At 41.1% G+C, this 25,000-nt stretch overlaps 1 protein-coding gene across 1 annotated transcript in view; it reads left to right on the plus strand.

Annotated features, from left to right (window-relative positions):
- The window catches only part of LOC138971458 (paired box protein Pax-6-like), a 90,839-nt gene extending 73,010 nt beyond the window's left edge, over positions 1-17,829 (plus strand). The window contains exons 5-10 of the mRNA XM_070344187.1: positions 12,675-12,824; positions 13,184-13,266; positions 13,905-14,071; positions 14,548-14,648; positions 15,846-15,956; positions 16,501-17,829. Coding sequence (XP_070200288.1) covers positions 12,675-12,824; positions 13,184-13,266; positions 13,905-14,071; positions 14,548-14,648; positions 15,846-15,956; positions 16,501-16,610 — 722 coding nt within the window. The 3' untranslated portion in view covers positions 16,611-17,829. The remainder of the gene's footprint in view (positions 1-12,674; positions 12,825-13,183; positions 13,267-13,904; positions 14,072-14,547; positions 14,649-15,845; positions 15,957-16,500) is intronic.
- The last annotated feature ends 7,171 nt before the right edge of the window (positions 17,830-25,000 follow it).

Genomic DNA, 25,000 nt, shown 5'->3' on the forward strand with positions numbered 1-25,000 from the left:
CTTCTATACGACCTGACCACACAGTTATGCCTATTCAAATGCGCGTAGCAAAATGTGCGTGTTGTATCTTCTTTTTTCTCTGGCGGTACCGACAATATCGTTATTGAAACAATCCCAGTGCACTAAGGGATTTATAGAGCAAATCTCGAAAATAATTATTGAACTCAGCGCTATGCGCTTCGTTCAATAATGAATTTTCTCGATTTGCTCTATAAATCCCTTAGTGCACTGGGATGTCTCAATAACTTAAATAATAATTGTCAGTAAGTACTGGTGTCACATGACTGATGTGAACCAGTTGATTGGCTAATGGCGATGCACGAAAACTGTTAGCGCACTCTTGGTGTGCGCTAACTTTTCCACAGAGCGTATTCTTCCGCCCTTTGCTTAAGCGAGAGTGTACTCTCATCCTCAGAATTAATTAATGACATGTAGCTTATATTCTCCACAATACCAATGATTATGACCATAAATTTCCTGCTTCTCAATTAAAGCAGAAGTGGGGGTTTTTCTGACAGATTGCATGTGCCTGTGCCACAGTTGCCACTGATCTAAGAATAGAACCCGCTCTGTCTAATTTTTCAGTTTCGACTTGCGAAGATTCCTCTCATAATTATGCCATGTTAGTGGCATGTAGCTTATTATCCACATTACCAAATGATGAGTTAGTATACAATTCCCAGCAGCTAACAGAAAACACAAGTGTTATTCCGATAACGTAGCAGCTAGATCAGCACGTAGCAGACTACACTGAAATTTATATGACTGCATCTGTTCAGTAAATGAATGTTTTCCGAATTATTATTTCAAGGCAAGAACAATCGGAATCGAAAACGTGTAGGGTTTAGAACGTTCTTACCATATATAAGACTTATTACCAACCTGCCTCATGCGTGCAGACTCAGTGCAACGTGACGAGCAATTTTTGTTTTTGAAATGAGACTCAGTGCAGTGGTTCCATTGCCATAGCCTAGCAGACGACATAAATCCCGCTCGGCAAATTAACATGTTGGGCAAATGTGAACGATAAAACGATGGGGATATAATACGTGTAGGGTTCCGAGCATTCTTACCGTTTATATTAAGTACCAGACTCCCCGATGAGTGAAGATACCACACGAGAAACATGCCACATTTATTTTGAAAATGTGCCGCTTTCCGTCGACCTTGGCAAGGGGCAAAACTCTGCACAGTCAATCTGTCGAAGCTCGATGAAGGTTTCGAATCGCCACTAACTAAGAGCACAGTCCTTTCTCCGAGTTTAAATGAGGTCTCTATGAAAGATCATCACTTTTTTAGCTTAACGCTACACTGGAATTTACCAACAGAAATTAAAACAAGAGTTTGCGTGTGACGAAAGCACGACACACTTGACAGACAGCCCACACAAAAGTAGATCTGACACAAACCTGACCACACAGTTACGCCTATCCAAATGCGCGTTGCAAAATGTGCGTTTTGAATCTTCTTTTTTATCTGGCGGAACTGACAATATCGTTATTGAAACAATCCCAGTGCACTAAGGGATTTATAGAGCAAATCTCAAATATAATTATTGAACTCAGCGCTATGCGCTTCGTTCAATAATGAATTTTCTCGATTTGCTCTATAAATCCCTTAGTGCACTGGGATGTCTCAATAACTTAAATAATAATAACGGGTATTTATATAGCGCCTTATCCGAAGTTCAAAGCGCGTATGCCGTGTGAGATGGATTTTTTTACACAATATATCACGCATTCACATCGGCCAGTAGATCAACAGCCTATAGGTGCTGCATCCTCCTTTCACGGCCTATTATTCCAAGTCACACGGGTATTTTGGTGGACATTTTTATCTACGCCTATACAATTTTGCCAGGAAAGACCCTTTTGTCAATCGTGGGATCTTTAACGTGCATACCCCAATGGTTCCACCAGGTATTGTTCGACAAAGTGTTGTCTCGACGATGTTTTCATTCGAAAGAGTTTCGCATCGGGTTTAATATGAGGACGAACTGTCGTTCGAACAAGTGTCGTTCGACCCATTATAGTACACCCAACAACTACGGTTGTTGGTCAATTGAGGAAAAATAATGTCAAATAATACGATGAAATATTTTATACACGCCTCCGCCAACAATTTCTCAAAAGAAGCCGGAACTCATAAGGCCACCAGTCAAATAACTTGGGTCACTAAGTATCGGGAAAACATTTTCATCTCTGTTTAGTGCTAATTCTCCTCCAATGCAAAATATTATCCATTCCAATAATACTACCACACAGTGCCCAAACATTGGCCGTGCTAATATAATACTGCCCCACTGAATGCAAATAGTTCCCGTTCATACCAAAAACAGCACCAGCATTCCGAATGACATTCCTTACAAAATGTAGCACCGCAGAGACTGAAAAACGCGTGTTCAAGAGAAACGCGATACATAATTATGTCCATTGGCTGATGCCAGTCAGCGACACTTCCGATTATGCATAACAACAAAATAAAGAGTGAAGATGCTAAAGATGCTCAGGGATAGTTTCGGCGAAAATGATCACACTAAGTAAATAAAATAAGTTAAAACGAGAGCAAAAAACTCGCCGGACGCAACAAAAATCAACAAACAATTACAAAACACAAAACGAAACATAAATAAACTAGCCATTTTTGTTGTTGTTTTCGTTTAATTCTTGAGTTTGGACCGTTAGCTGTCTCTACCTGTTAGACTTTCACAAAACACAGGGACTGAAATGTCAGTATATCACAAAACACAGGGACTGAAATGTCAGTATATCACAAAACACAGGGACTGAAGTGTCAGTATATCACAAAACACAGGGACTAAATTAAAATGTCAGTATGTGTATAATCATATCCCCCCGATGCTGTCTGACGCTTTTCTTTCGACTTTCAGCATACTTTCTCTCCTACGCTCTGACCTCTCCTTATGACCACTTGTCCAGTGGTTCCTTTCTGATGTTGACCAGCGCTTGTTCAGGCCCTTCGAGAGGCGCTTTTGTAAACGGCCGACACAATAGCGAAAGCCTCGGACAAGTCGATCTTTAATGGAGTTGTTTGGGCAATGCATGGAACAAGGGTCGTCTTAACCTTCTTGAGGACCAGTCTCGAGAACGTCTAGGAGGAACGAGATTGTGTTCTTTTTTTTTAGGAGGGGGGGGGGAGGAGGGGGGTCGGGTGGGAGGGAGGGGGGGGGAGTTGGGATACATGGAGAGAAGGTGAGGACGTTGATGCTAACGTAGAGAGTTGGGGAAGGGGTGCATGCAAAATATCCTTTTCAAAACGTCTAAAAAGAAGACGAAAATTTCCCATTTTTATGTAATATTTTAATGGACAATACAGTGGTGTTATTGTTATTGTTATTCTTAAAAGAATGGGAAAGTTTGTTTTCGGTGCAGTAGGTATAGAAGGAATAGGAGATGGAACGAAAACGGGCCAATAGGTAAACACCTCTCGGTAAAAACTCTCCCTCAAACAAGAGAAATACAATTCAAATTTCAAAAACATTGCGGGTGGCCAGTCTATAAAATGTTCGCCACGACATACTGCTATTGTTTCCAGGGAACTTTCACAGCCCCCCCCCCCCCCCCCCCTTCCTCCTCTCCCATCCCATGCTGAACCGCACCATGCTTGACCCTCAAGAATGTGAAGGAGATGTTTTCAAGGATTTCATGCGGGAGCGGACCCACTTTCTTGTTTTTAAAGGATTTGCCCACAGTAAGATCGTGGTGGTCGTGTTTGTGTCCCCTCCCCCCGCTTTGCCCCATCCCCTTTTCCATAACAATCTTGACCAAAAGAATGCCAAGGAGCTGTTTTGTAACCGATCCAAAGCGGACCTACTTACAGAGGCGTGGACTCGGCAAACGCTCCAGTGAAGCAGTTATTGTAGGCATTCTTCACGATGTTGCTCGGGCCTGGTAGGATTTTGCGGAACTCAGTGAGGTACCCGTATTGGGTATGTTTTTCAAGGATGAAGTTTTGAATGTGTACCATAATGGTGTCTTACATGTAAACATATATTTGGTATTTGTAATATTTTATGTCGTATTGTCCTTGGGGATCTTCCCTCAAGGATATTACGGCTGCTATTTCTGGGATTATCGTGCATCAAAAGAATCGCGCTACCCAATATAGATATACAGAGTCATACAGAAAGGCAGACAGGGAGCAAGACAAGGAGACCGACAGACAGACAGACAGACAGAGAACATTTAAGCACAGAAGTAAGCGGAAAGTTAACAACAATTCGGAAAACACGCCTAATTTATTGAAAACACGACAAATAAGCCAAATCAAGTCAAGTCAAATTTTATTTTCAGGGAACCCCATGGGGGTACATGAAAAGAAAAAAAAGAAATTTTTTTAATAAATACAAAAATACAAGAACAATAAAGAGAGGAATGCAGGTTATTCCATCAATACATACACACAAACCCGCTCCGTTGTAAAAATAAAATATCAAATAACTTGTTTTACAATGTTGGCCAGCTGACGTCCAAGGAACACTGACTGGACACACTGGCCTCGGACAACGGTCACGCCGTTCACCCTTGGGCGCCGGCATTTCTTCACTTTGGGCTGGCCTTTTAGAGGATTAGACGAGGGGATGGAAATCAGAGAGAGAGAGAGAGAGAGAGAGAGAGAGAGAGAGAGAGAGAGAGAGAGAGAGAGAGAGAGAGAGAGAGAGAGACTGAAACAGAGAGAGAGAAAGAGAGACTGAGAGAGATAAAGAAAGCTAAGAGATAGAAAGAGAGAAAGAAAGAGAGAGAGAGAAAGAGAGAGAGAGAGAGAGAGAGAGAGAGAGAGAGAGAGAGAGAGAGGGGGGGGGATGAGCGAAACAAAGGGATGAAAAAGCGAGAAAAACAGAGAGAGAGAGAGAGTTGAACATTTCCCACCACAAAACCATTTCATTCCCTCGCCCACGCGCCTAGTGCTTGACCCTACTCCAGCTTAACGAGAGGTCACGGCTTCACACACCCTCAGAGCACTATCCAGGGGGTCGGGCTTCAAGAAGAAAAAGAAGAACAAGACGAAGAAGAACAAACAAAAACGACAAGCACAAAAAGAGAGGGTCGAGAAAGAAGTAGCTTAGCTTGCCGTTAACCGCCCCCCCCCCCCCCCCCCTCCCCTACCCCCACCCCCAATCCTCAATTTTTTTCTTCTCCCTAAGGGTCTTTGAGGGTGGGAGTTTTTGACCCTAGAAGTGTTGGTAATCCAGTCCCTCATTTAGTCTCCAACGGATGGAGGGGCAGCAGGGGACAACAGATCGAGGAGTGGACGAGATGCCATCCTCTTCCATATCATCAGTCATTTCTTGGCTTGCTTGGCTTTGATCTTGGCGACGGTGACCGCGATCTGTGCTGTTGTTGTCATTGCCTATAGACTGGTAGAAGCAGAAAGCTTGATGGAGAGCTAACGAGAAAGTATTTGGTGATGGAGCCCTGAGCTTTAAACATGACAGCGTACACGATCGACACAGACAAAGGCAAATATCAAAAAGTCACTCTCGAAAGGTTTTCTTCTGCGGAGGCTTAGTCGGCCTCTGTACAGCTAACGGAAAGCGGAATGCCTAATACCTACAAGATTATACGATCAGCTCCAAAGTCTCTCTCTCTCTCTCTCTCTCTCTCTCTCTCTCTCTCTCTCTCTCTCTCTCTCTCTCTCTCTCTTTCTCTCTCTCTCTCTCTCTCTCTTTCTCTCTCTCTCTCTCTCTCTCTCTTTCTCTCTCTCTCTCTCTCTCTCTCTCTCTCTCTCTCTCTCTCTCTCTCTCTCTCTCTCTCTCTCTCTCTCTCTCTCTCTCTCTCCCTCCCGAGATAAGTACGAGTGTCCAGATATTCTTACTACGTTCTGCTCTAGTAAACTGGAAAAAGCTTCCCTTTTCCGCGTACCACCAATTGCGGTACATGAAGTGGGAAAATACATTAAGGACCTTAAAAACAAGAAATCGATGGGGTCTGACAATATCCCTGCACACCTCCTTAAAGTGGCTGTGCCATATATGGTTGATTCACTTACATACGTGTACAATTTATGTATTGAAAATGTTATATTTTTAAAACTGCCAAAGTAGTACCACTGCCTAAAACTAGGGATGCGTCGAACCCCAACAACTTTCGTCCAATTTCTGTCCTATTGGTTTTATCCAAACCACTTGAAAAGCACGTCCACCAGCATTTATGGGGCGGGGATATAGCTCAGTTGGTAGCGCGCTGGATTTGTATTCAGTTGGCCGCTGTCAGCGCGAGTTCGATCCCAGGTTCGGCGGAAATTTATTTCACAGAGTCAACTTTGTGTGCAGACTCTCTTCGGTGTCCGAACCACCCCCCGTGTATACTACATTGGGTGTGCACGTTAAAGATCCCACGATTGACAAAAGGGTCTTTCCTGGCAAAATTGCTTAGGCACAGTTAATAATTGTCTACCATACCCGTGTGACTTGGAATAAGGCCGTGAAAGGTAAATATGCGCCGACATGGCTGCAATCTACTGGCCGTATAAAATTTCATCTCACACGGCATCACTGCAGAGCGCCTAGAACTGTACCCACGGAATATGCGCGATATAAGCCTCATTGATTGATTGATTGATTGATTTACTTCAGTATATGGAGCTCTGTAAGCTTTTTCACCCGTCTCAATCTGGGTTTCGTCCAAAACATTCTTGCCATACTGCTCTTATTAAGATGTGTGATTCTTGGCTGTCAGCCATAAACCGGTCTGAAATAGTGGGCACTGTCTTCCTCGACTTCAAGAAAGCTTTCGACACAGTGGACCATACTACATTACTTTCAAAGCTATCCGCGTACCTCCCTAAGTCTCCATTTCTAGCCTTCTTTCGTTCTTATTTAAGTGATCGAAAGCAATATGTCCTTCTTAATGGGAAACTGTCTACTACAGGTCGTGTCACAAGTGGAGTCCCTCAAGGTTCCGTTCTTGGTCCACTTTTGTTTTGTATATTCATTAATGACTTGCCACTCCATATTTCTGATCCTCGTGTTATCAATGACCTTTTTGCTGACGACTCATCTGTGTACACTTTCTCAAAAAATCTGAACGTGTTAGAGTCATCACTTCAAAGAAGCCTCGATGAAATGTTTACTTGGTGTAACACTAATACTATGATAGTTCATCCTGCAAAAACCAAAAGTATGGTAATCACTTCTAGACAGAAACATCAGCTGGCCCCACTTGTTCTAAAGCTTAACCTTGGATCATCACCGATTGAGCAAGTGCGTGAACATCGGGTTCTAGGAGTCACAATAGATTCTGAGCTAAACTGGAAATGTCATTTAAACAATATAAACAAAACGCTGTCGAGAAACATGTTCTTATTCTCGCAGCTACGATTTTATGTCGACACTTCAGTTCTTAAATTATTTTACCATGCACACATTCTTTCGCATTTAAGTTATGCTTCTACGTTATGGGACAACTGCAGTGATGTTCACATGATCAAACTGAATTCTCTCCATCGTCGTGCAGCTAAACTTATGATACCTAACTCATCGGTCACTACTGACGAAAAACTGAAACTGCTTGGCCTCCTTCCGTTGAACCAGCAGCTTAAACTGAATAAATCATTATTCGTGTTTAGAGTTATGAACAAGGAAGTCCCAGAGTACATTCTGTCGCTGTTTCAAAAAGCAACCAACAGGTATGGTTCTAGTAAATTCATTCCACCTCGCCCCCGACTAGATTTGTACAAGTCTAGTCTTGCATTTTCAGGGTCATCAGTGTGGAATTCACTTCCAACAGCATTAAAATATATTCCATCAGTCAAAGCCTTTAAAAAGCAAATACACAGACATTTGTTTCAAATCTGATTCCAAGTGGATCAAATACTATAACTTTTTCTTTGCCTTTAAATGCCATTTATTATCATATGTACGATTATTTTTTGCCGTCAACCTCTTTTGCTCTTATAATGTTTTCATGTCTGTTTTGTATTCATGTTAGTTAGCAAGGACAGATTGTAAGACTAGGCAACGCCTAAAATCTCCATCCTTCTGTAATAAAGTTTAATCAATCAATCAATCAATCTCTCTCTCTTAAACTCTCTCTCTCTCTCTTAAACTCTCTCTCTCTTAAACTCTATGGCAGTCTCATTACAGCGAAACATGTCCACTTCGGACACAGAACATGTGTCGCACCACAAACGGGGATAGTTGCCTTAGATGTGGACTGGCTTTCGGGGTAACAGCTTGGCAAAAATGTATCTATCGCGATCATAGGACAGCTATAGGTGATTGACAGCAAAAACTTGAAACTGATGTACTCTTCGCGATTTTTCTTAGTGTGTTGTAGTTTTGTTTTGTATGTTGGACCCTTCCCTTCGGCTTTCCTTGACGTTAAAATATTCAAACAGATGTTGCTTAAAAGGGAACACATATTTGTGACGACAGTTCGACAATCAGGATGACTTTAAATGTGAGCGATGAGTGAAAATAGTGTGTATAACAGATACCGTTCAAATTATCAGTAGTATTTCATTTCTTAATTTGTTTTAAACTTTTTTTTAATTCATTTCTTATTTCAAACAAGTAAAATTTAACCAAAGCATCCAGCAACATCTGAATAGACGGGGTAGGTTTATGTAAAACAAGGAGAAAATTTGTTAACATAAATGTGTTGTTTAATTTAATGCTTTTATAGTGTTGTGTTGTTTTCTATATTGGTTAGCCGAAGGTTTGAATTGAGACCGAAGCGCTAATAATTAAAAACAAAATGTTCGAAAACAGCAACACACTAACCAAAAACAAAACAACCACAAAAAGCAATGGGAGTTACAGAGAACGAACCACATTCACACTGACAAACAACCAGAGAGTGAACTGGACTCCATGCGGTGAAACGTCCAGCCTATGCTGTTAAAATGGAAATAGCAGCAGACACTTCAAAGAAAACCGTATACCAGACATGGCTGAATCATTGAAAAGCTCCTTTCATAACACAGAGTGCTAGTTATATCGCCTAACGCTTAATCCTTCACAATCAGATAAACGAGGCAATATTCGGAAATGATCTCAGCCTCAGTAAATAGCCTTAGCCCAGCGACAGTGAAGGTTTTAAACCAATCAGTGGCCGGGATTGGTCCAATCTTCGGTCACGTGCGAGGTTACTTTGATACCAAGCAAACAATCAGAGATAAATTTGTCCCCTTTTCAGCGGTCACATTTGCGGCTTTCGCCTCCCTCTCTTTGCGGGCGCGTGCACAAAATGCGCGCAGACACCACGGTTCACGTGCAAGCTCTCGCGCGACCACGCGCGATTCTGACCCCTGCAGCCATTTTCTCGTGTCTGGTGCGCGAACACGCGAGATTGGACGTTTGCATCGGCGCGGTGGCTCATTAATGCCGTTGCGTCACGACAGTTGCGGTGTGACCTTGTGTCAACACGTGACCTCAGACGTCACCATCCCCGCTACAAACACTGTAAATGGCGACAGTCAGTGCCAGCGGCGAGATCAAGGCACTTCGCGTGTTGTTTTATTATTGTGAGAAATGAACACGAAACCTGCCTTCGTACCGTCCAAATATCAAAATATTTCAGAGCTAAAAAAGCAAAAAACAAAACAGGAGCACAATTAAAAACTGTCATGATTAACTCGGTAGTGGAGACGGAGGGGGGGGGGGGGGGTGTTAGGGTCAAAATAATCGGTGATGTTTTTAATCAATAAAACTGTTATATGCCGCAATCAGGTTCTACTATCAGCCCCGAAACATCGTCCAATTTCTTGGCTTGCGTGCATTGTAAAAGCCAGGTACAGAGACCTCCCAGAGGGTACACATTAAAACACAAAATAACGGTGACGTTTTCACATTGTCACCTATAAAATAAAAACGTATCTTCCTTTTCTACAAACCGGCCACCATCCAACGATTTACTTACACATGTATCAGCAATGTCGACGCCTCCTGAAAGAAAAATGGAACGAAAAAAACGCACGAAAAACTTAAGAATAATCAGAGAGGCTAAGGGACATTTCATCCGTGCAATGTGTAAACACGCGACACCAGAACCTGACAGTTTCATCACATTATAAGATCAGACACTCTCATCATTCTGAGACCTTGCAACTTCGTGACAGTGACCCTCCCCCCCCCTCTCGTCACAGGAGGAGGAAAAGGACCCCCAGAATCCTCACAACCACTTGTCTCTGACAACATGTAAATCCCCTAACAGCTCCGCCGCTAAGTCTCAGCGAGCGCCCCCAAATCCGCTGTAGAGTCAGACGATTATATAACAGCTCAACGCTAAATTGTGAACATTCAGGGACGTCAGAATTTCATAACTTCACAATTTATACCAAAGACATGGGCTTATAGGACTCTCTCTCCTTTTTTTCCTACCAAAGTTGAATAAGTGTTTTTTTGCACGGAGCGCTTAAGATTACATGCACGCTGTTGTTTCAACGTTGAGAATCGAAGTAGCCTACATGTAGCTGGATGTCAGTTAGGTTGCGATGCTTATATTTCTATTTTCCACTTCTAAAGTAAGACTGATTCGTTCGTATTTGCTCGTACTTTTAGAAAGCTTTCAGAGTCGTAGTTAGTTAGTTGTTGCTTTTTGGGTCCAGCGGACCATATAGGCCAAATCAGGACCCCTTCAGAGTCGTAATGTAAAGTGATAACGTTATCTCTTTTGTATTAATGGTCAGAGTAAAATAGTTGTTTCAAATATCAAAGATGATATCTTTTGCTCTATATTAATTGTTTGTACCTTTACTTCCTACGTATACGTAGGTCGTATCTGCATGCGTGGTGAAAAAGTCCAGACCTTTGGTAATGCAATATAATCACCCATTGGAATGTCGCTGGCAACAGTGGGCAACTCGTGTTATGCTAGCGCAGTGTCACAGGATTTAAGGTACACAGGCGTTAGATCTACCGAATGACCCAGCGCTGGTCAACATGGGATCTAGACTGCGGATTAATGCGCGCGACAGTAAGATGTACTGTCGGATTCTGGAGGGTGATATATGTGATATCCACACAAGAAGACGGAGTGCCTTTTTCTGATTGGTTGTTGGGATCCAGATTTTCGGGATGACATAAAGTAATGTAATATCTTCAAAATAGCAGTAAAACATCTAAAAAAAAAAAAAAGAAAGAATTGGATATCGCCTGTAGTTACAGCCGAGCAAATGGGTAGTTTTGTGATGGACTTGAGCTTCTATCTCTCAGCTGTTCAGCTCAAACATCCGCTAAATGTAAGAAAATGAATCGGCAGAAATAAATAAAACAGTCTGGTAACACTCTACGTGGGGCAAGGTGTAGGAACCCCTTCGTAGAAAATGGGGAAGGCTGTTTTTGTGGAAGAAGGGCAGGCAAGATAAAGTGTAAGATCATCTAAAAACACGAATGATGACAATGTTATTTATGCTGAATTGCATCGGTGGTGTCGTTTCCTTAGTTCGTAAATGTATGGGGATGGAAGTGCTCTAATCCCTTCTAAACCCCCTTCGTGTGTTCTCCTAATTCCCAACATGATCATCACCTCCTGCCCCTAACAAACAGACCCCCCCTCTCTCTCTCTCTCTCTCCACTCTCTCTCTCTCTCTCTCTCTCTCTCTCTCTCTCTCTCTCTCTCTCTCTCTCTCTCTCTCCGCGCGTGCAGATACACACACACCTAAAGTGTGGATGGTTACCTAAGAGGCGGCACTGGGTGTAGTGCCTTTCTAGTGCACTTGCACTACAACAGCACTGGGTGCAGTACTCGCTCCGGCATCGAAGAATTTTGCACTAAAAAATGCACAAAATTTGACCTATTTCGTCGCCTATAGAGGACGGAAAGAATGTCATTTTGAACATTGTTATGACATTCTTTCCGTCAAAAAAGTCAATTTAACGGTGTTAAATGAAGCGACCATCCACACAATTAGGTTGCCATCCAGAGTTTAGGTTGCCATCCACGTGTGGATGGTTGCCTTATGGTGATTTAGGCAACCAAACCTGTGGAAACGGGGGTACACACACACACACACACACACACACACACACCATAACACACACGCCTCGCCTTCGAATCGCACACGGTATAATATATCCTCATCTAGAATCTTGCATGCTCGGGACTAATTTTCCTTCTCCACTTTTCGAGCGGCTTCCTTGGTGCTCGTGCGTGCGTATAGTTTCCCCGAGAAATCGGAGAGCATTTCAGCACTGAACGAACCTATCACACAATCTTCCAACTTGCATGTCCCCGCAGAAAGAAACTCTAAGACGATACTGCACAACTTTGTATCACAAAAGACTTTGTACTGGATCCCTTATTCGGGTCAATGACAGGGGGCGGTGGGTGTTGGCCGATTTTTGCACTAATTTACTGTCGTATACATTGCACGTGCAACAGTGTTGGACACATTTTGAAAGTTTCGATCGCTCTGACCTGTGAACTTGCTCGTCTTTTGTGCGCTCTTCGAGGAGCGTTTCGTATCGTATCTTGTGCATTCATGGTCACAAACAGATTTTGGGATTGTATTTCCCGTGTACGTGTACACTGCTCACCCTACAGGGGTGGTTGTTATGGGTTGTTGTTGATTTTGTGTGTGGTGTTTTTTTAATACCGGCCTTTAATCTCAATTATGAGAAAAAGATGTTATATTGGCTGTCCCATATACCAAACATCTATCTTTTGCCTTATACCTATTCATCAATCAACCAATCTCTCGTTATTCAACAGCTGGCGACAGCAGCAGCAGTGGTTCGCCCAGTGGCCACTCAGAGGGCGTGGCCGGAGAGACCGATGAACAGATGCGCATGCGCTTAAAACGGAAGTTGCAACGAAACAGAACCTCTTTCACAGCGGCGCAGATCGAATCTTTGGAAAAAGGTTAGTGTTTTTTTGTTTGTTTGTTTGTGTCTTTATTTCTTTTCTTTTTTTTGTTCGTTTGTTTCTTTGTTTATTTGTTTGTTTGTTTGATTGTTGTTTTCGTTAATTTGATGTTTTGTGTGTCTGTTCAAGTTTGGTTTGCTTTTTTCTTTTGTTTGTAACTTTGTTTGGGGTTCTTCCATCATTCATTACCGCCCTGATATGGCCCTTCGTGGTCGGCTGGGCGTTAAGCAAACAAACAAACATCATTCATTATTAATTTTCTTTTGTTCTTTCTTTCTATCTTTCTTCCATTCTTTCTTTATCTATTTCTTCCTCGTATTCAACAATGTAATTTTAATCTATTTGTGTGTTTGCAGAGTTCGAACGGACACATTACCCCGATGTTTTTGCCAGAGAAAGACTCGCACAAAAAATCGATCTTCCTGAGGCCAGAATACAGGTATGCAAAATAACGAATAAGTAAATGCATAAAGAATGATATACAAAGAAAGAAAAGAATAGAAAATTAAATAAATGAATAAATCCATTAATTTATTTATTGATTTATTTATTCATTCATTCGTTCGTTCGTTCGTTCGTTCGTTCGTTCGTTCGTTCGTTCGTTCGTTCGTTCGTTCGTTCATTCATTCATTCATTCATTCATTCATCATTCATTAATGCATTCATTCAATTCATTCATTCATTAAATATTGTTCATACCATTTTATACTCGTACATCAAGGTGTGCGTTTCCGACATTTATCTTGAATGATTTACTCCAAGTATGGTTTTTAAATCGCAGCGCAAAATAGTGCACCAACAGCATTTGGTTTATCGGACCGATTTCCCTGAAAAACCTAAAACAGCTCACACTTTCAATCTTTATCTGCTCAAGGTATGGCTTTCAGATCACTGCGCAAAATAGAAAACTTATATGACTAATCTCTCTTAAAGGCCCAAGTTATACTGACACTTATTTCGTTTCTTTTACTCCAGGTAAGGGTTACAGATAGCTGCGCAAAATGGGACTCTTTTTATGATAAGTTTCTGTTCAAGGCCCAAGTTATACTGACACTTATTTCGTTTCTTTTACTCCAGGTATGGTTTTCAAATCGCCGCGCAAAATGGCGGCGGGAAGAGAAGCTGCGGAACCAGAGGCGGGACTCTTGTAACGGAAGTTCACGCCTTCCCATCAACCCTTCTTTCACCAACGGCATGTACCCATCGCTGCATCAGCCCATCGCCTCCATGCCTGATAACTACAGGTAAGTGTAGAATATGGATGTTGATCATAAAGTTTGAAAAAAGAAAACGAAGGAGAAAGAAGGGCGGAGAAGCAGAGGAAGAAAACTGGAAAATTCCAGCACGCATTTGTGTTCTCATTACAAATTCACCAACGGATTCCGATTATTTTGAGTTTTAACAAAAATAAACAACAACAACTACAACATCAACAATAACAACAACAAACTACATCAATAGAAAAGAAAACAACCAGAAATTATCCTGGACAAGAACGAATTACAGGAATAAAATAGACAACTTTAACCAGTTTTCTACCCGAACAGTCTTGGCGAAACAGCTAACATTTACCAATACAATACATTGTTTGCGAGCCTACAGCTATACCCTGCCAAATGTTATCACCATATGTAGCCTATAGATTATGGTTTGTACTCTTGTTTTTGCAATTTACTGGGTATGAGCCAGTAAAAACTGACAGATGTAGCCCTGTTTTCAGTTCCATGCCCTCGATGCCAAGTTACTCGCTGTCCAACAACATCGGACCCAATCCGGCCTGTCTGCAATCTTCCGCCCCCTCCTACTCCTGTATGCTACCCGGTACGTACACACTCGCAAACGCATGTATGACTTCTTTTTTTAAGACAGTCGACAGTCAGCCAGAGAACTGAAACGGTTTGAGGATGTAAACGTGTACCTCAAGCGTAACGGTTTACAGTGTCATTCAGTGCATTAAGACTGACTCACTTGGTGGTTTGGACGGTTTAACTTTTTTTTTTATTGAAGGGTCGATATATCTTCTTTTTTTTTTTCTTCTTCTTCTTTTATGTTGTGCTACTCTTTTCATTTGTTCGACTAAGTTCTCCTGTGAGGTTACATTTCGATACGTGCTTGCTCCCAAGGAGTTGAAGGCTCATGCGTTTAAATCCAGCCAGATTGCAGCTCCGTTTGAAGATAAATTCAGATCTTTTATTGTAAAATGTTATGGGAATATTATTTCCTGTGAGCTCTCTGGGATAATCTTTTGCGCCAGCGCGCCTCCCTTAAAAAGAGGGTGCTTTAAACTTGAAAGGCGGCACACGTCTTATATCCCAAAGCTGACAGAGAGATGAATAGTCGCTTTGAAGCAGAAACCAGGTTTTTGTCCTCTGGTTATTTTTATTTTTATGTGCCGAGGTGCAGCCACATTTTGTGGATTGAAATGAGTAGATTTAGCATTGTGGCGGTTTTGAGTAGTGGAAGTCGAATTTCTTTACTTTTTTACGACTTTCGGGGCAAGGGGTTATGCATTGGTGTTTGGTGTTTGGTGTGTGTGTGTGGGGAGGGGGGGTGATCGGTTGCGCCGTGTACATGAGTGAGTGTGCGTGTGTGTGTGTGTGTGTGTGTGTGTGTGTGTGTGTGTGTGTGTGTGTGTGTGTGTGTGTGTGTGTGTGTGTGTGTGTGTGTGTGTGTGTGTGTGTTTTTATGTGTGAAGAAAAGTCGGAATACGGGTCTTGGGCTTAAGATTTTACTTTGTTTTGTTCTTTTTTGTGTTGGCATTTTCTCTTTTTTTATTTCTTTTTTTCTTCTTTTGTTTCTTTTGTGCGTGAGGCGGTTTTCATAGCCTGCGTTTATTTTTGTGTCCATGTTGTTGGTTTGTTCTTTTGTCGTTTGTCTGCTGACTTGTTTGTTGGAAGGGGCTGGAGAGAAATCGAAGGCGGTATGCGACGGATTGATCCCTAAACACAAAGTACATCTGATATCATATTATCATTTTGTTGAATATGATTTTTAATGCATATCTGCTTTTTCTTTCAGAGTATCCCACGCGGTCATATGATCATCTGTCGCTTAGCAACTACTCGCGACCGCCATGCAACGCGGGACCGGGGATGCAGATGAATCATGGCGGGTCCAACTCCTCGACCGGTAAGTGGAACAGAAGGAGATATTTAAGATGCCCTCATAGTCTCTCCTATGTAAACGATCATGTAAACCACCACAGATTTACTGAGCGGAATTTATTGGCTGAATTAATTTCGCGGATTTTCATGGGTGTCAGTTACAACATTAATTCATTAAAACAAAAGAACAAAATTAAAGAATAAAAAAAAGTAAAGAACCAAAAACCAACACTAACGAAACGTTCACACTTCCTACAAAGCAGCCAAGCGAAAAAGGTTAAGTTATTGGATTGTTTAATTAATTACATTTATAGGTTTGATGTTTTTGTGATTTCTCAGGGATTTTCTTGAAAATGAATATGTTTAGTCAACGTTAAGTGCTTGCGTAGATAGCGATATATTTTTTGTTCGAAGGTATGGTTGTTTGTTTGTTTATTTGTTTGTTTGCTTGTTTGTTTTCTGTGCGGTTTACAATGATGACCACATGATAACTCCTTCATACCAAAAAAGAGAGTGTTCATCTCCCTGCAATCATTTGATTTCATTTACAATTGTCTCTTTCTTTCTAGGACTGATTTCGCCCGGAGTGTCAGTGCCCATCCAAGTGCCCGGTGCCCCCCAGGATATGAGTGCCCACATGGGTCACATGGGGCCCCAGTACTGGCCTCGTATCCAATAGCCCTCCACTGAGCATGCGCCTGGAACATGCGCCGTGGCAACTTCCGCCTCTCTGACTCATTGCGCATGACTGTGGAACAAGTAAATGCAACAGCTTTTGCTTCCGTCGACGACGCTTGTGTGAGTGACGTCAGATTTGCGGTAAATTCCCAACAAGTATGCGCAAGGGAGTTTCAGAACTGCGCTGAATCTTTCTTGGACTGTCTACATCTGCGCGAGGTTGAGTGCAGTAGTGACTACTTTCAGAAGGAACATCACCGGCAGTCCAGCAGCGCTTGTAGAATACGCTATCTGCGCTGCAGGTGATAACAACCATGTAGGCCAATACTCTTTTGGATCTATTGACATCCCCAGACAAGGCTGTGAGACCTGACTCCACCTTTCTTCAACGGTGAAAGAGTGACCTAGAAGGAATCTTGTGAAAACAAAATAATGTATCTGGACATACAGATCTCTTTCAGGATACCAAACTGATATTATTATCATTCGTGAGTAGAAGTTGTTCAGATATTTAGTAGAACCTGCCTTTTTCCCGAACTAGACATATTCAAACCCTCGCGTACATCCCGACGTCGTATTTGTGAGTGGCAACGCACAGCTGCTTCTTTTTTTGAAGTCGTGTCATGACGCTTCGACTAGACAAAACTACGTCAGCAACTTGAGTCGACGTCATCGAGTGTTTTCCGCTTTCACCTTTTTGGACGGCTCCAATTATACTTTCGTCCACGTCATGTTCGCCTGTGACAACATTCGCTTGACGTCATTACCACTGTGCAGATCATGTTCACGCTATACTAACGAAGTCTCAATCATTCTGAGGCGAACGTTGACCTTCGACACTCGTCAGTTTTGCACTAACTCAGGGAAATTTGGTTCTGAACGCTGCTGGTGATTGAATGACACACGCCCTTGCCCACCACCACACTCGAGATTGTTCATATCAATATTTTAACCCCTTCAGACATTTTCTTCTTCTTGAAGTCACTGCCGGCCTGGCGACAAGGGCAAGATGGGCACAACTCTCACCACGCTGGACACTACCACCAGAACCATCACGACGTTTCTAGGATGACGATCCCTACACCAACACTGAATCACGCTCATGTGAAGTGAAACGTTGTACAAACTCTGTGAAGTGAAACGTTGTACAAACTTTGTGAAGTGAATCTTTGTACAAACTCTGTGAAGTGAAGAATTGTACACACTCTATGAAGTGAAGATTTGTGCAAACTCTGTGAAGTGAAGAATTGTACAAACTCTGTGAAGTGAAGATTTGTGCAAACTCTGTGAAGTGAAGAATTGTACAAACTCTATGAAGTGAAGATTTGTGCAAACTCTGTGAAGTGAAACTGTGTGCAAACTTTGTGAACTGAATCAGCATCAGTCGAAGAGTTTTACACTGATGAGGTCTCATCGGCATCGGCCAGTGACCACAACAACTTTATCCCTCGCTGAGCCTCGGGGCTTGCCTCAGCCACTAATAATGAAAACAATGATATCAAAGTGCAGCAGCGGAAACAATCGCATGAGATCTCTATTGATATCGAAGCGGTGTGTGTGTAGAGAGAAGGACAGTAGAGAACTGACCCCGTTGGAAGCACCAGGAAGCGAGCAACAAAAGAGAACGACTTTCCTCCTTGCTGGTGGCTTTGACAAGTTGCACGTGCAATGTCACGATGTGCACGTGCCGATGTCCGTGCTGGCCCGTCATCTCTGGACAGTGGCTGTTATTGCTGACCATACTGCCGCTGACCGCTGGAATAACACGCTTTCCTCCCACCAAGGTCATCCTCTTGATGCCTGCGTCACTGGCCTGTGGAACAACTCGCTTTCTTCGCACTCATGCGTGCTGGTATGACAGAGGTCATCCTTCTGTTGCCCGTGCAAGTAATGAGCGCATTGGAGCGGAGTTCAAAGTCTTTGTGAAGATGGCACCTGATTCGAGTTCTGAAGACACCGTGATAGTTGTGTTACTGCAGCAGCGACGACTTGAGTGTTTTGACTGGCATCAGTGCGGGCACAAGGGTCAAAAAGGCAGTCAAGGTGTATGTGTGTGTGTGTGTGTGTGTGTGTGTGTGTGTGTGTGTGAAAGGAGAGAGAGAGAGAAAGAGAGAGACGCCCGCGTGACTGTGTGAGTGTGTGTCCGCATGTGTGTGAGTGCGTGGTTTGACGACTTCACGTCAGAGTGGTCAGAAACAAAACACACGTGTCACACTCGCCCTTCCCAAAAAGTTGCTTCCCAATAGACCACGCATCAGAAAAGGGACACAACCCCTGACGCGTGCCACACGCACTTCTCTGCCCCTGCCGTTGCCCGGGAGACTTTTTTAGTCCAATCACACGTCTCCATGTGTCACGTGGCGCGCGCCCCCACGGGACGGGGTGCCAACACAGCCTCGCGGAAGCTGACCAATATTGGATCTGAAAGTAGTAGAGATCTATTCCAGAGCAGCATATACCCGCATGGGACAACTGGATTATCTGAGACTCTGGAACTGTGTGTCTCTCCCTTTTTCTTTTCATTTGTTCTTCTTTTTTGTTCTTTTTTTTCTTTTTCTTTTTTTTTTTTTTTTTTTTTTTGGGGGGGGGGGTGTGTCTCACAGTAGGGTGCCCGAATGATCTGATCAACTGGTACCAGGGAAAAAGTCTGGAACACAAATTGACCTTCGGGTTTTTTTTCTGTCTTTCTGTGTTTTGTTCTCGAAAAGAACAATCTATGGTCATGTCTGCAAGATGTCTGAATGTATGTTTAACAATATTTGGAAAACTGTCACGGCCTTTTTTCGATGATCATTTGAGTTATGTGCTCGCAGGACTGACTACAACCTGACCGTGTCAGTGACAGTGGACGTCGAACAAACTATGACTTGCGATTCGCAGTTACTGAAAACTCGGTTGTGCGGCATTTGGCCGTCAAGTTATTGCGGCGATCAACGCCGGCGTGTGAAAATACACATTCAGAACTCGATCAGACGACGTGAATCCCGACCGATTCTTAATGCACAAGGAGAACATGAACTCTGTGAACACCACATCAAAGAAATCCGTATTTGTTTGTGTTTATTTTGCGTCTTGTAAATAACTGAGTATATTAAGACCTTTGCGATTTTTCAAATGTGAAAAACCATGGTCTGTGTGAATCCTTGGATCTAGAGACACTAAAAAATGTGCGGAAATGGACAGTGAAATCATTGCTGTCAGTCAAGGAAAACAAGTCAGTTGATGACTCGTGGCAACTAATGAGAAAACACGAACATTGTGTGACGTTTTATTCATGTGACTTATACTCCCATTATTTTTTTCTTGAGCATCTGAATGAAATTGTGAGATTACGTGTTGACATACAATTCTCGAATACTTCCCCAAGATTCCCCCTTTTTGGATGACATATTAACGTACACTTGATATTTGTCTTTTGTATACATGTATATGTTACTGGTGTGGTATTTGTTCGTGTGTTTTGTGTCGTTCAAGTTCCAATGTAGACGTACACTAAAAAAAATGATTTTAAAATTTAAGTGCATACAATGAACGCTTATCTGTGTGGGATTTTTAATGAAGACATCTGCCCGATTTACAAAATATGAATTGTTTGACATTATCTTTTATGTGTAACTTTACTTTCATTTATTATTAAGAGAAATAGTTATTGTTTTCAGCCAGTTAAGTATCTGTCGTTTGTTTTAATAAGTTACAAAATATTGCAGTACGAATTCAAGGGGACCTGATAATAATAAAAACTAAGAAAAATATATTTTGAAAAATAATACGTGATTTAAATTTTTTTCAGATTTACAATGCTGTAATCGTTTGCTTAAGATAAAACAGAAATCATGCACTTATGTTTGTTGTTTTTATTACATAATTGGATTGATCATTTAGGAAAGACTTTAACTTTCTGGCTCCACCTTAATTGAGAAACCCATTTCTTCCTTTTCTTTGTAGATTTATTTATAATTAGAAACAGACTTTTCCTACACAGTATGGCAAGCTATCGTAAGAAAGTGTCTAATTTGACGTTCGCGTGCATGCATGTATGTATGTATCCGTGAATATGTGCTTGTCTCTCCTGGACTTATCCTAATAAAGCCGATAGGAATTGCCAATCTATGGTCTATTTTTCTCAGTTTTCTTCCTCCTTCCAACCCGCTCCCTTCCAAACCCACCCACTCACCCTTTTTCCCCACGCCATTTTTTTCTCAAAAAAAGAGAAATTAGGACGAAAAGCAAGGAATGTGTTGTACTATTTAGACGTATGATCAGTAGATCATTAGATTGTGACTTTTTTTTTTAAACATTATTCCTTTTGCTTGATGAAATCGACAGGTGTACAAAATACTTCAAAAATAAAAGCAAGCTGTTACATTTTGTTGGTTTTGTGTCGAAAATGTCCAGTTGTCTGACATTTTTTTAATAGACTTGGCCGACTATGTTGTACGTGGTCTTCGACAACCGTTATGCCACAAAGCGTTGGATACTTTCCTAGAATTGTTACTACTCATACTGATTTGAGTTAATAGATACTCGTGAAGTGAATGAAAGTCGTACTTGTTCCTATTTTGGATTTTGTTTGTGTTTCGTTCTTAACGTCAGTATTATGTACTGAAAGTTTCTCAAGAGTGCAATATGCTCAAACGTGTGTAAAAAATTGATTGTGTTGTGTACGTTGTTACTGACAGTACAGCAGCTATAAGCATTTATAGTGTATTCCTAACCGAAAAGAATCTCAATTATTGGTAGTAATCATGTTATGTACATAGTTTAAATGAATGCAGTTTGTAAAGTTGCACAAGCGGCGATTCTATTTGCGTAAAAAAGTTGGGTTTATTTTCTCTCTTTCAAGTCATTTTCCAGCCACCTTCGATGGGTGTAAATATTTAATTTATACAAACAGGCAAACTGAGAGTGTTATCGTAATTATAACTGGGTAAATGTATAAGTTTCAACTTTGGTTCTCATCAGGAATAACTGATTTTCGCTTTTGCCTTTTACAGAAAAATAAAAAAAGAGCTTGTCATTTATGTTTACGTTGTTCTGTTAATAAAATTGTCGTTTAGAATTAAAATGATTTTTCAAAATGTAAACGTAGCGGCTGTAACTACGAATTTCTAGAATACACAATAACAAAAAATTCCACTCTAAAGTATATACCGTGGTTTTATTGGAAGCTGCAGCAAAGCAGTTAGCCTTTAATTTTCAGTTTCAGTTTTCACAAAAGATGTCACAGCATTTCTAAAAACTCAGAAAAGAAAAACCATTGCAATCCCGGCAATCCCCAGTAAGAATGTGCATAAGAAAATGACTTTCCCGTCTTTCCGCAAATACAACGGAGCATCGCATGTTGAACAACAAAACATGAGATGACAGGCAGCACCGCAATAATTGCGTTGGTCCCAAAGACGAGAAAAACAAAGTGTTGAGATATCCTCCTGAAAGGCATTTACTGTGAATTGTATCATATCAGCGCAGAATCAGATATATGAGAATGCAGATGACTGGTTCTGCGCATTATATCATCCAAAATCAAAATAATGGAAAATGCTCAAATTTGTTCTGTTGATATTGTAGTTCTTTAGAATGATTGTAGTATGTGGCTTTGTTGTTTTTCATGTGTTGATGATTATGTTCATTTATTTGTTAATGGTAAATGTGTTTTCACTTTGTTTCGTATTATTTTTTTTATTTTTTTTTTCAAAGTCGTTTTTACTACAAATCACTCATTGTGATATTCAAGACGAAATGAATAGTGCGTATAAGTTATGCAGGTTTCATTTAAAAACAAAACTTTTCTTGGGATTAGGATTTTAGATCATATTTGATATTCATTTTGTTGTTCAAACCAACAAAAAATAATATAAAATGTTTGTGTATTGCGTTTGTGTCAGTGTTTTTAATTGGTCGCTCTAATAAAAATAACTTATTTTGTTACTACCTTGTGTGAAATAAATGTACTTCAAGTTGAGAATAGGTCACTGTTCTTTTTGTTGGCGAAACAGAGAGTTGTGACATGGACTTTTTTTTAATGGGATATGAACGTTTGAGTTAATTAATATTGATGTTACGGACTGTCTATTTTTTTGTTTTTCCCTTTTGTTTTATCTTTTTAATCTTTATACAAGCTGTTTGTTTATGAAAAGGAGAAACGGGTTACTCATCATTTTGTCTGTATTTTAATTTTGCTTATAAAGCCTAAACTGCACCGAATATAAAAAAAATGGAATGGCAAAATAATGAGGTCATGCTGAAATATCATTCGAAATAACTCCTCGTAAAACTTTCACTGACACAATTCTTTGCACATTAGCACAGGACTCTATAAAGAAATAAACCTAACCGTTTTATTTACTCGATATTTACTCGAGGTTCTCAAAAAGAAGACCGGTGTTCGGAAAGGAATAATCAATGAAAACATGTTTTGACTGATATGTAAACTCTTATTTTATGAATATTCATGAGTATGTACTATGTCCCACTGCCCTGTTCATCTCAAGTGATATCCCTCTCCTCGACTTTTTTTTATTTTTATTTTTATTTTTTATTTTTTTTAACTTTTGTTCTAAGCTACTAATGATTTTGTCGCTGGCTATGATTATTTGTCCGAAATTAAAGCACTGTCTCTGCGTATCTGCATTAATTATTCTTAGAACATTCTTATGATATTCTATACATTTTCTTGCTAATATGCATTTGTCCCACACTGTGGAATAATTCTGATTTCCCTGTTCTAATGTGCTTTTTGTACAGTCGCCGGTACTACAACAGTTGAGTACAACTTCACGAGTCTAAATAAATATACCTAATGTGGAGATACACTGGTGTTGCCTTCGTCAAAGAGAGAGGGAGAGAGAGAGAGAGAGAGAGAGAGAGAGAGAGAGAGAGAGAGAGAGAGAGAGAGAGAGAGAGAGGTGTGTGTGTGTGTGTTTTCAAATAGTTATGTATGTATTTTACACACACACAGACACACACTCACACACAGACACACACACAAACACACACACACACACACAAACCACACACACACACACACGCACGCACACACACACACACACACACACACACACACACACACACACACACACACACACACACACACACGTGCGTACAATATTCTTATATGCATGCATCCAGTGCATAACAGGTAACTTTATAACACTGACAGATTATACTGGCAGACAAAGAGTGCACAGCATCTCATGCAATGGATAGGACCGACAAAAAATGAAAACAAACAGTTGTTTCTGTTTTGAATTGAAAAACGAGTCATTGAAAAAAGAGGGCAGACTCAAGAAATATACCGACAGAAATAGTACATTGAGTGCACGACACTTTCCAAAGGCAGAACGCCTCGCACAGTTAGCGGGCAGAAATGGTGTAAAATGTGCACAATAAGTCACCCAAGAAGTATAATCGTCTCAAAAAGAATACTCACAATAACTCTGTATTGAGTGCATCTTACCAGTAATTTACAACTTAAGGGTCGACTCATATAGAACACACGGCACTGGGCCTGGCAGAAATGGCCAGTCACACACGCATATTATATATAGGCTCGGCCGACTAAAATGAAATGCATACAGATATTCCACACACACACACACACACACACACACACACACAAACACACATACTCACACACCGGGCACACACACACACACATATACGCACACGCGCGCACACACACACATACACACACACACACACATACACACAAACACACAAACACACACACACACACGCACACACACACAACAAACACACACACACACAAACACACATACACACATACACACACAAACACACACACAAACACAGACACGCACACACACACACACAGACAGACACACACACACACACACACACACACGCACACACACACACACACACACACACAAACACACACATACACACACACATTGCCTCCTCTATAAAAGACCTGGAAGATTTGCTCAGATTAATTGGGCAGTCGTGACACAAGAGTACCACTGTACCTTTAAAAACAAGACTGTTTAAAAACACCAAATATTCGCCACAGCTCACCACTATTGTCGCATCCCACAAATCCCAGCATGGTGCTTCCTTTGAAGAACTTTTATAAGTGACATTGTCGGCCCCATAAAAACAGGAGCGTCAATAGTTATGCAGGTGTTGCAGAGTTTTCTATTTGACGGATATACGTATAACACCATGTGCAGGGTTGATGGTCTGAACCCCTCAAAAATAATGACGTGAGGGTGTCTATAGATATGGCCAAAAAAAAAATAGGTCTGTTTACGGTAACATAGGCCCAAAAAATAGTGTCGGTAGGTCGGGATTTTTATTTATTTTATTTTTTTCCAAAAAAACATATTTTTACGTTATTTTGCCAAAAAACCAAGATTTTTTTTTTTTTTT

This window comes from Littorina saxatilis, linkage group LG7 (genome assembly GCF_037325665.1).
Source record: "Littorina saxatilis isolate snail1 linkage group LG7, US_GU_Lsax_2.0, whole genome shotgun sequence".
Classification (NCBI taxonomy): domain Eukaryota; kingdom Metazoa; phylum Mollusca; class Gastropoda; order Littorinimorpha; family Littorinidae; genus Littorina; species Littorina saxatilis.